We start from the raw sequence: 12198 nt of genomic DNA, 5'->3' as shown, positions 1-12198 counted from the left end.
AACCCAATACCCCCCTTAAGATTGCAAAACTAACCAACCGTGTCACAGAAAAGTGGAAACAGCTCTTTTATACGGAACACGCAATTTGTCCTGCATCCCTAAGGAACGGCCAGCCATTTAATTACTCAGTGAGAATAAGCCTGACAAAAATCTGCCCACAGTGTCATGCCAAAAGGTCTACTTAGGAGTCTGCAGAACAGCAGTAAGAAGGTTTGATCGTTCTCTTCCTTCCAACACGTGACTGATCAAAGGAAAAAAATTGTTATTCAGAAATATAACTGAAGATTGTTATATTTTAATTGAAATGGTTTAAATGGCACAAACCCAACTGGACAAAAGGCCCAGGGAAAGTGCCTCCTCCGAACCTGGGTTTGGGGGAAGAGGGGCACAGACTAGCCAAATTCATGGCAGATTTAAGGTTGTGACCCTCTTTGTGCCTTTCCCTACATACAAAGATTACCAGCTACTTGGGAGTTATGGGCAGACTCCACAAGAATGCTCACTCATGTGTCAGAGCAGGCAACAGCTAACACCGAGGATTGGGAAGATTCCCTGGGCATCCCAAAAATGCCACTCTGAATTCTGTGGAGAAAAGGCAGGAAACAGAAACGGAAAAAAGCAAGTGGCACACTTCATCACCAGAATGACAAAACCGTGTTCTCTTTACGTGGCCTCAGATTTACTCATGGGGGCTAAGAGGTTGAGAATGACAACAGCCGTCTATTTCCCTCTCCCTTGTTAATACTCAAACACAACAGTAAGAAGCTTTGAAAAACAAGACCACTTCCCTTGCATCTTCTAATTTATATCTAATTTGTATTTGTGGAATATGAAGCCTCAAAAATGTATATATCAGCCCTGGGGTAGTCAAACTGCGGCCCTCCAGATGTCCATGGACTACAATTCCCATGAGCCCCTGCCAGAATTTGCTGGCAGGGGCTCATGGGAATTGTAGTCCATGGGCATCTGGAGGGCCGCAGTTTGACTACCCCTGTATCAACTTAATACTAAAGGGAAGGTGAAGTATACTCAAAAGTCCCAAATCACTGGGCCAGATCAAGCCAAATTTCAGCTAGTGCAAAAAAAAAAAAAAAAAAAAAAACGGGGAGGGTCTCCTTTAACCACACACACAAAAGCTACATTGGGGATGGTGGGACTTGTTTGAATCACATTTTATTGAGATATGGAGAGGAATTGGGCAAGACTGAGTGAAAAACCTGGCTGGATCCAACCCAATAGGCAGAAATCCCATCAACCCCACTAAGCTTTCTTTCAAGTAATCTGTCTAGGAATACGGAATTTGTGCATCTGCAACACTGGAGTCAAATCCCATGTATATTTTGAAAACTTATAAAGTTAAAGTATATTATAACACAATATATAATAATTATATAATCCTTAACATTATTTCACTCCCTTATATATTTGGGGAACAGCCTCCTGGGAGGAGACTGTCCAGGGCCCTGGCGGTCCAGGTCCAGCTTGATTGGCCCTCCCCCTCCTTGCCTGTTAAAAGCCTTGTGGCTGCGGCCTCCATTGTCACCCATGAGGAGAGAGGCAATGACAGGGCTTTGTGGCCCGCAGGTACGCTCCTGCGGGCCACAAAGCCCTGTCGCTGCCAGTGGGGGGGGGGGGCTTTCCACTCCCTCTGGCCCGCTTTGCGGACCAAGGTGAGCTGCAGCCACCCTCTCACGCCCTCTTGCCTGCTGCCCCTTTCAAAGCCCCCTTTAAAAATGGGCTTTGATATATATAAAAAACTTATGAAAACTTGTAAGGAACACTTCAGTTATGAGGAAAGAAACCCATTAAAGAACAGTAACTACTCATCAACCAAGAGCATGAAAAACTGAATTAATGAGGTAAGTTAAAAGAGCAAACAGGTCAATTTCCTCTAGTCTTCAAAAGCAACAAAAGGACCATGGACACAGGACAGACACCAAATCTAAGACTAGAGCTTGCATTTCTGGTACAACCTTTAAAAAAAAAAAAGCACAAGTTTAAATAGAGCAATAGTGACATCCAGTGGCCAATATTTCAGACAAAACTGCCATGAAATGACACAGAAGTACAGAAAAATAAAATGCATCAATTATTAACCGTCGATTTATCGCCAAGTTCGTAACATGCTTAATATATTTATCCTGCTGTGGATCATGTGACGTACCTGGTAAAGCAGTGATGAAGTCCCTCTGCAACATGGGCTTCAAGTAAGAATTAATATGTCCATGCTGATAATGACACATTCGTGAAATAAGGTGTTCCACAAATTCAACCTGATCCGATTCAGACCACTGGTCAAAATATTTAATACATAAGTCTTTTTCCTTCTCGTAGTTTCCTTCCGATGGTCGCTTTCTTGAGACTATCACAGATGAAGTTCCATTGCTTATCTGTTTTGGGGAGTTTTGTTTTTAAGAAGAAGAACACAAACATTAGGCAATAGCAGCAATTCAGGTTCTGCTTGAACTTTTACAATGTTTTAAAGAGATTTTAATTCTCGGTATTCAACTAAAGAGCCTTCCTTCCTTCCTTCCTTCCTTCCTTCCTTCCTTCCTTCCTTCCTTCCTTCCTTCCTTCCTTCCTTCCTTCCTTCCTTCCTTCCTTCCTTCCTTCCTCCCTCCCTCCATCTTCTTACCTGCCACTCCCAGGTGGCTCATGGCAGGTTACAAACTCCAGTAATAAACTCCAGCATAAAACCCCAGTAAAAACTTCCCCTCAAAACCACAGACATGGATTTACAATCAAGTAAAATAAAATACCTTAGATAAGATGTGGTGGAAACCCAATTCAAGCCCAACTCAACCCATTCCCCCAATATGACCTCCTAGAACAGTGGCTCTCAACCGGGGGGTCGGGACCCCTTTGGGGGTCGAATTACCCTTTCACAGGGGCTGCAGCAGGGCAAACAGCTTGGCCAGGGGGGGTGCCATCGACACCAGTGGTCCCCAACCTTTTTATCACCGGGGACCGGTAAACACTTGACGATTTTACTGAGGCCTGGGGGGGGGGTAGTCTTTTGCCGAGGGACGTCACCACCGGCGCCTGAGCCGCTGCTCTGCTTGCTTTCCTACCGGCACCCCTGACTTCCTGCCGCCCGCTGGAAAAAAAACAATTTCTATACAATCCTGAATAATGGATCTTCACACCGTTGGTCAGTTTCGGTTTAATTTCCGTGAAGGAACACTTGCATAATATTATGGTTGGGGGTCACTTCAACATGAGGAACTGTATTAAGGGGTCGCAGCATTAGGAAGGTTGAGAACCACTGTCCTAGAGGGAGGAAAGAAAGGGGCCGATGGAACCCATGATCGCCATCTGTATAGTTGTATCTTAGCTGGTAGTATAGTAGCTGGAGGTGTATGGTCTCCCATATGGGACCCAAGTTCTTCTGTCCAACATTCCTTTGTACCTCCCAATTTGGCTCCTATTACGGCCACTGTGATGGGGACAGACTGGAGAGGGAGCCAATTTACCTGAGGCCAGGAGGTGCACCTCACGAGGAAAGCCCTGAGGATGAGCTGGAAGCAAAGAGGCACGCTAACAGCTCTGAGAGGCATCCTCAGGAAACACAAGGCAAGCCGTGGGGGGAGACAGTGAGGGCTACCAATGCGAGAGACAGGCAAGCCAGCAGCAACTGGGGTAGCCAGGAATGGGCGGGATAGCCATGCCCAGGGACTCATTAAGGCAAGGCTTAATGGCAGCACCCAGATACTCATGGAGATGGCTGATGGAGTAGCAAAAGAACCTGGGATCCACAGGCAGGAAGGGCGCTGTTGATCACTTCCTCACCCTGTATGTATGACAATCTAAATCAGGGTTACTCCAGAGCCCTGGAGGCGTTACTCCAATTGGAGAGATATATATCGTTATCCATGGTCTTCCTTATAAAGAAAAGGGAAACAGCCTTGGGGGACGGACTGTCCAGATGTCCAAGTTGGAAATAGGGCCAATCAGGGTGCAGCCCTGCCCCTACAGCTCCTGCCCTGACAGGCAAGCACAGCCAGGACCTCATGCTTTGCAGAGGCGCCGGCTGTGCTTGCCGGGCTGTGAAGGTCCGGAGAGGGAGGGGGGCATGGAGGGCTCCCCCCGAGCCGCTAAGCATGCCCGCGGCCTTCGGGAGGCCGCCTGGCTCCAGGGGGGGAGGTGGCCGGGATGGGTCTCCAGTGGGATCTGAGAGTCGAGCCTCGCTGCCTCGGGGGGGGGGGGGGGAGGGCCTCTCAAAGCCCGTTCTTATGAACGGGCTTTGAAGCTAGTGTATATATAAAAACCCTGGGAGGAGTCAGGAGGACAGAGTAGCTTTCTGCTCATCCGTCTGGTCTACAGTGGCCTTGTTGAATTCACACACAATGGAAACAGAATAGGAGGGAAGAGCTGAATCTGCTGCACTCTCCCCCATTGGCTCCTACAATTTCCCCCTCTCAGAATCTCTTCTCAGAGCTCTGCTGGCAGAAAATGGCTGGGGGGGAGGCTGTTGTCAGCAGGGATCCAGATATTCAAGCAGGAGAGGACTACGTCCAACGCCACAGAGTCTCCATTAGGGAAACTCAACTCTGTAGTCTGGAGCTGTAACTCCGGGAGATCCACAGGTAGCCATTTCTGACCCTGGGAAAAGTTACTCTCTTGCTAGCACTGCCAGTCTCCTGGTGGTGCCTGGAGGTCTCCCAAAGTGACAAGTGATCTCCAAATCACACAGATAAGTTTCCCTGAGGAGAACTGCTATTTTGCATGGTGGGCTTTATGACAGCTGAGATGGATGCTTCCTTGTTTTGCTAAGGCAAGGGACCGCACATACAAAAACATAATTAACATCTTATGTAACAAGCATTTTATTTTATTAGTGATGATGCCACGCACATTGTAAACACATAACTTCCAAGGGTGTGGCAGGGAGGTGTGACATCACTTCTTGGGTTACTAAAAGCCTGAAGAATATTTAAGAGGGGATGCTGGAGAGGGAACAGAGACAATGGACTCTAGACCAGGGGTAGTCAACCTGTGGTCCTCCAGATGTCCATGGACTACAATGCCCATGAGTTTGCTGGCAGGGGCTCATGGGAATTGTAGTCCATGGACATCTGGAGGACCACAGGTTGACTACCTCTGCTCTAGACCCTTACCAGCAAGCTACGGGCCACAGTGCTCCAGGGTGCTCCAATTAGGCCACATGAATAAATTACCCCTCATCAGTTGTAGAACAAATGGCTGCATTGAACCTTATATCGACAGTATAAGATTAGGATTTCTTGACAAAGCCCATCATGCACAAGGCATACATTCAGTGGTAAACTAAATGCGCTGCGATTTCTATTAAATGCGAGAGCAAGGTACCAAAATTCTGCAACCGCTGGGCCTGATTTCATTAGACCAAACTGCTGTGCCAGCTTGTTTATGTTCAGTTCACACGACTGCAAAACTACGTCAGCTGCAAAACACCAGGATCTGAAGAGAATACAGAAGAAACTCCACCAGAGAGTTGTGAATTCCATACCAATTGTTCGGACACCTCTAAAAGATGTCGAGAAAACAAAATGCATGATTCAGCAAAGTAAGCAGGGCAGTGAAGGTCGATTTCCCTGCTAAGATGTCAGCTGTATCTGTCAGCGCCAACAAGAATTTCAATCACTGTGCCCACACCACCACCTAGTGGCCACACAGAACGGCAAAAATTTAGTAAAATTCAGAAAATGTCAGTAAAAAAATCCCATGCCATGATTCTGAATTTTGGTTTATTATATTTGTATACTGCCCTCCCCGAGGGCTCAGAGCGGTTCACATAAAACACAACAGAAACAATACAGATAAATTAGATTAACAATAATGAAGTGAAACAACAAACAACATGGAACCGTAGAAAAATTAAACATAGAAGTAACTCCTACTGATAGCCCGGTGGGTTGGGCGGAGTTATGGTGGGTGCCATAGGAGGGAGGCTCAGGGGGAGGGCCTGTGGGAAGTGGTGGCTCAGGTCGGCCTCAAGCGAATGCCTGGTGGAAGAGCTCCCTTTTGCAGGCCCTGCGCAACTGTTCGAGTTCCATCAGGGCCCTGATCTCCTCTGGGAGCTCGTTCCACCAGGCGGGGTCCATGATGGAAAAAGCTCTGGCCCTGGTTGAGGCCAAGTGAGTTCCCTGGGGCCAGGAATCACCAGGAAGTTGGAAGTGCTAGTGTGAAAGGCTCTTTGGGGGGTATAAGCAGAGAGGCTATCCCTCAGATACACTGGGCCCAGACCGCATATGGCCTTGAAGGTGATAAACAGAACCTTAAGTCTGATCTGGAATCCAACCGGAAGGCAGCACAGCTGCTGGAGGATGGGCTGGATGTGGGACCTCCGAGGTGTTTACAGTGCTGTAGTTAATCTGCTGATCCGCCAGTGTGCCAGGATCTGACTCCAGCAGACAGCCCTTCTCTCTCCAATTCTAGGTGCCACGGATGGGGTGATTTTCTTTGTACTTCTTTGGGTGACAAGTGTGATGAACCATAAGACGTAAATAATACATAAATGTACTAGCCAGTGCTATCGATTTGTGGCTACTTTTGATCTCTCTGGGAAAGCCTCCTGAACCTTAACATGAACCTTGCTGCGACTCAGCTTTCAATGTTACACAGGAAGGGAAATTGATACGAGTGGGAAACCGGTCATACGGCAGCCGTGTAATTCAGACTGCCCAGGGGTTGATTAGCAGATGTCTTGCACTAAGCCGGACAAGCAAGCTGTATCCGCCCGCTTTCCCTTGTCCAAGAGCCGTGAGCTGGACGCGGATCGCCAAGGTCACCTTGCGACCCACTTCTGTGGCAACATCATAAGCTAGCGTTTCACAGCAACTGTCCCAGCAGGCTGCTTCATCTGTTCTCTGAGTGGCTGGTGGCAGCTTAGCGGCTGTCACGTGGGCAATATCGGTAGCTGAAGACATGCCATTGAAAGGTTGGGAACCAAAAAGGAGTTGGAACGGGTCTTTCGCTGAGGCCAACGGTGACGCTGTGATTATCGAAACGGCAAACTCTTCCAAGCTTATGGTGAAGATGCTCGGCTTCCTGCAGTTACCTAACATTTTCCTGTAAACCAATGGTCCCCAACCCCAGGTCCGTGGATCGGTGCTGGTCCATGGAACAGTTGGTACCGGGCCGCAGCTCCTCCTCGCCCTCCTCCCCAGCTGCTGCCTCGAGGCTACCTACTACTCAGCCACCGGCTCACCTTTGGTGCTCTCCAGCGGCCACTATGGCTGGAGCTCCCCCTCAGCATGGCACTGCACAGCTGCTGCTGGCAGGGTCGCCAGCGGGAAAGCAAGTGGAGCAGGGGCTCAGGCAGTGGCGGCGACATCGCTTGGCAAAATACTACCCTTCCCCCGGGCCTCAGTAATATTGTCAAGCGTTGACCGGTCCCCAGTGATAAAAAGGTTGGGGACCACTGCTGTAAACGAATGAGGGCACACTTAGGCAGAACTTCAGTGAAATGTAGGGATGGTTCTCCAGTCTGGGAAAGAGATTTGGTGGCTACTGCTCACAGCAGATTCCAGAACGTGCCAAGAGTAGCCAAAGACATTCCAGTCAGTCTCTGAGTTTTAAAAAAAGAGGAAGAGGAAGGGGAGAGATGAGGGGCTTGCTTACCTGCCAGAGTGTGTTTTTCTTTGGAGACTCTTCTTCATTCTGATCCTCCATTACTGATGTGTTCTAGGGAAAGGAAAGGGAATATTAGTTGAATTCTCTCCTGGATCCAGTTTTAAAATTCACGAAAATAAAAATAAAACGGTGCATTTATTTTTAAGCCAAGGGACACTTGTAAAAAGTGAGTGCCTGATTACTGATCCTTGGCATCCTTTTGTTTAACTAACAGTAAAGTCCGTTTTGGATTGGATTTTCATGCAAGAACCATTGGGAATTAGAATTAAAATCAGAATACCTTTATTGGCATAAAATTGCAAAGCATAAAATGAAATTTTCAAACAGTTTCAGATGTAAAATCTATCGTAAAAGATTTTCATTTAAAATTGCCAGTAAAAACTTTGCTACTTTTATAATAGCTGCTCTGTCCCTCACATTTAATATCATTTTAATACAGTGTTTCTCATTAACACAGCTGAATTTCAATTTCTTCAGATTATTAGCTAACGGGCGATGAAATACTTCAAACCTAGGACACACCAGAAGTATATGGTGCAACGTGTCAGGGACACGACATCCATGTAAACAGTATCTCTCCTGAGGAGGGATCTTCAAAAATCATTGGGATTGCAAAAATTATTAGACAGAAATAACAGTTTAAATAAAAAAATTTAAAAGGCTAACGTAAGTTATTGAACTCTAAACGGGGGTCAACGAAGGACTGCCTCTATTGGGATCCTTCCCTTACACCATACTCTTTTATTTTGTGGCTGGCAAACTAGCCCAAAACAATAAATTCAACACCTCTAATAATTAAAAACAAACAAAAGAAATACCAATAATCAACACATCTGCCAAAGGATCATGCCTGGCTATTCTGCAGAACAGCAAATACCATCCCGATAGCAAGATGTCTTTTCCCTGCATAACCTTAATGGGCCCTTATTTGACAAGAGTTGCTCCTCAACAGAAGCAGGTTAGAAACAAACTGTCAGCTTTGGGCTGATCCTGAATTAAGCAGGGGGTTGGACTAGATGGCCTGTGTGGCCCCTTCCAACTCTATGATTCTATTATTCTATAATAATTTTTAAAAATCTAAAGAGTGCCAAACAGAACACTGGACTTCCTGTGAAGACGCATGTTGTTTGAGAATGAGAAGGACATCCTGACCCACTTCTTGCCCATCTGCTTCAATTCAGAGGCCTCCACAGGTCCTAAAGAGACTGTGCCATTAGCTTTCTTCCATCCCAGGCTCCTGAAATTCCTCCTGTGCAAACAGTCTTTCAGACTGCTCGCTTTGTTGAGCAGGCTCCACCTCTGATAATTCCCCAGACGGCTCACAATCTATAAATGAATATTCTTCCTCTGATCTTAAGGGAGCCAAGGAATGCCTGCTTGAAGCAGTGGACACCCCTGTACTTGCTGCATTGGTTGGCCCAGACAGGGGACTTTGCTGGGGTTTAGCATTCTTGCAGCCTGAGTAGCACACTTTTTAGGCTGGGAGTGAGAAGGGAGGTGGAGATCTGGATTACTAGGGAAGGAATTTAACTACAAGAAAGAAGAAGAAGAAGAAGAAGAAGAAGAAGAAGAAGAAGAAGAAGAAGAAGAAGAAGAAGGAGGAGGAGAAGGAGGAGGAGGAGGAGGAAGAAGGAAGAAGAAGAAGACTTGGTTCTTATATGCCGCTTTTCCCTACCCGAAGGAGGCTCAAAGCGGCTTACAGTCGCCTTCCCATTCCTCTCCCCACAACAGACACCCTGTGAGGTGGGTGAGGCTGAGAGAGCCCTGATATCACTGCCCAGTCAGAACAGTTTTATCAGTGCCGTGGAGAGCCCAAGGTCACCCAGCTGGCTGTATGTGGGGGAGTGCAGAATCGAACCTGGCATGCCAGATTAGAAGTCCGCATTCCTAACCACTACACCAAACTGAAACTCCAGGACAGAACTGCCATGGAACTGAGCAGCCCCCTTCCACACATATAGAACAGCCTTCTGGAGTCAGCTGGCCAGACATGATCTGTACTGCTGAAACATAATGCTCCCAGTATCTATCATAGCCTACCAATCCAGAAGGATACCCCAAGTTTACAGTTCTTCTGGACTGCCAGTGACGGGAGGAACTCACTCGTCTGGTCCATTTCTGGCAAGGTCATCCACCAGAGTGACTAAGGTTAGGTTCAAAACATCTAGCTTCAGACTCAACAGAAAGGCGTCCAAATAATTAATCTGCTTCTGGACGATCAAGGAATAAAGGCAATTTCTAGGCACCGTAAAGCAGCTTGAGTAAAGGTGATGGCAAGCTACTTGTTCAATGGGAATTTTTACTGGCCCGCCTCAGAGGGCAAGTGGTTAACATCAAGCGAGAAACTAACCATAATCATCTGGATAGGAAAACCACAGCCCCAACATGACATTCCAAACCAGCTCTGGTTTTACCAGCTTTTTCTAGATGTAACTACAGGGGATGAAGGTGGCCCATTAGATCCACTGGCAACTTTTTAGATAGCAATGTCTTGGATCAGATGAAAGAATAAAACCATTGTTGGTCAGTACGAGGATATTCTAATGTTCGGGTTGTCTCCCTACCCTGCTCATTAACAAAAGACTTTTGCAAGAAGCCAGTTGGAAGTTAAGTCACTTCCCCAGGAACTGGGATGAAACTAGAGCTTGGAATCTTTGTTTGTACAGAAGAGCACAAACCATAATTTGTGGTTCAGACATAGCCACAAAACTATGGTTTCCCATGGCAGTTCTTAATTATAGAACTATGTAAGGGGAAGGGGGATAACATATCCAGGCATTCCCACCACCCCTACTTGTTCCTGGAACCATATTTTCCACTATGGATAAATCACACCAAGTCATCTAAGAGAATTACTGGTGTTAATTATTCAAAGCCCTAAAATACAGGATTAATCTAGAATCGCTTAAACTATTCCTATGCCGCCTCATAACATAGCTCACATATGAGACTGAAACATTCATGAGAGACCACTAAACTACACCGTCTGGGAGCGCTTTTGGCATGGATGCAGGTTCATAAAACTGGAAGTTTAACTCCAACATGATGGTAATCAGACACGCTGACCCAGAATTTTACAATATAATCTGTTCTAGATGAGGCTGCATTCCCCTTCAAGGAACAGGTCCATCATCTCAGGGGCTTCTTAGACCCATGCCTACTGATGGACAAGCAGGTGGTAGTTGTGGCCAACAGTGCCTTTGACCAGGTTTGTCTGGTCAAGCAGGTACAGCCTTTCCTGAGCAGAAAAGATTTAGCCACTGTTGTGTAAATCCTGGTGACATCTAGATTAGATTATTGCAACACAATCTATGGGAGACTAAGTTTGAGTCTGGCAACACCTTTAAGACAAACAAAGTTTAATTGCGTTTATAAGCTTTCATGTACATACATTATTCTTCAGATTCTTCAGTACCTGAAAAAGTGTGCATGCACATGAAAGCTTATACCTAGAATTAAACTTTGTTGATCTAAAAAGAAGCCACTGGACTTAAACTGTATTCTATTGCTTCAGACCGACACAGCTACCCACCTGAATCAATCTATGTGGGACTGATGTGACGCGTTCAGAACCTTCAAATGCTGCAGGATGTTGCAGCCATAATGGGCCATAAGGACTATATCCAGTTTTGGCCCATCCATACCTGTCCTCAATCTATTTCCTGGCACAAATCAGGTTGCTGGTGTTCATCTTTAAAACCCTATATGACTTGAAGCCAACATAAGCTGAAGTACTGCCTACTCCCTGACAAGCTCCCCAACCACTATGGTCACATTCTAAGGCCCTGATTCAGGTGCCTATACCTCCTAAGATTAGGTGGAGCCAAACAAGGAAGAGGGCCTTCTTGGGTACGCCATTGACGTTCTGGACATCTATTCTCTTCCATTGCTGCCTTCTGTTTGTTGTCTAACATTCCTTCAGTGATCCTTCTCTTCCTATCCTATTTTGATGATTTCATTAGCATTTCAAATAGGACAATTAGCCACATACTCTTATCTGCTGCTATGGCAAAGGGATTTGCCCTTGGTCATTTTATTACACAAGGACATCCCCATACCCCTTGGATTATACGGCCAGTACACTGGGAAATTACTTTGTATAATAAGCTGACCAAGGATAAATTCCTTTGACACACAGACACACATTCAAAGGCACTGCTGAGAAATAAAGCACATATGGCTCACCAGTACTAAGAAAGGGTTTCCCAAATGGTGCTTCTGGAATAGACATTCCATACACATTTATGGAAAAATTGTAAAGGATTATATAATCAGAAATCATAACATAGGGGTTACAAAATTACACAGCAAACAGTGGATTATTTAAATATATGCTACAAGTCCTGCTGCTTTGTTTACTGGAGGTCTTCACTGTCTAATGCAGGAGTAGTCAAACTGCGGCCCTCCAGATATCCATGGACTACAATTCCCATGAGCCCCTGCCAGTGAATGCTGGCAGGGACTTATGTGAATTGTAGTCCATGGATATCTGGAGGGCCGCAGTTTGACTATCCCTGGTCTAACAGAATTCCCTTTTGTATATTGTAATCCTATTTGAGTTTATGTGAGAAAGAGAAGTTATAA

The 12198-nt window shown here is 46.0% G+C and overlaps 1 protein-coding gene across 6 annotated transcripts in view; it reads right to left on the bottom strand.

Moving 5' to 3' along the window:
• The window catches only part of FBXW11 (F-box and WD repeat domain containing 11), a 115399-nt gene that overhangs the window by 28623 nt on the left and 74578 nt on the right, over positions 1 to 12198 (bottom strand). For all 6 annotated transcript variants that reach the window (XM_077312814.1, XM_077312819.1, XM_077312820.1 and 3 more), the window contains 2 exons: positions 7603 to 7665; positions 2165 to 2390 (listed from right to left, as the gene is read on the bottom strand). In XM_077312814.1, the coding sequence (XP_077168929.1) occupies positions 2165 to 2390; positions 7603 to 7665 (289 nt within the window). The remainder of the gene's footprint in view (positions 1 to 2164; positions 2391 to 7602; positions 7666 to 12198) is intronic.

This window comes from Paroedura picta, chromosome 1 (genome assembly GCF_049243985.1).
Source record: "Paroedura picta isolate Pp20150507F chromosome 1, Ppicta_v3.0, whole genome shotgun sequence".
Classification (NCBI taxonomy): Eukaryota; Metazoa; Chordata; class Lepidosauria; order Squamata; family Gekkonidae; genus Paroedura; species Paroedura picta.
Note: the sequence above shows the minus strand (reverse complement) of the source record. Positions and strands in the feature narration are given on the sequence as shown.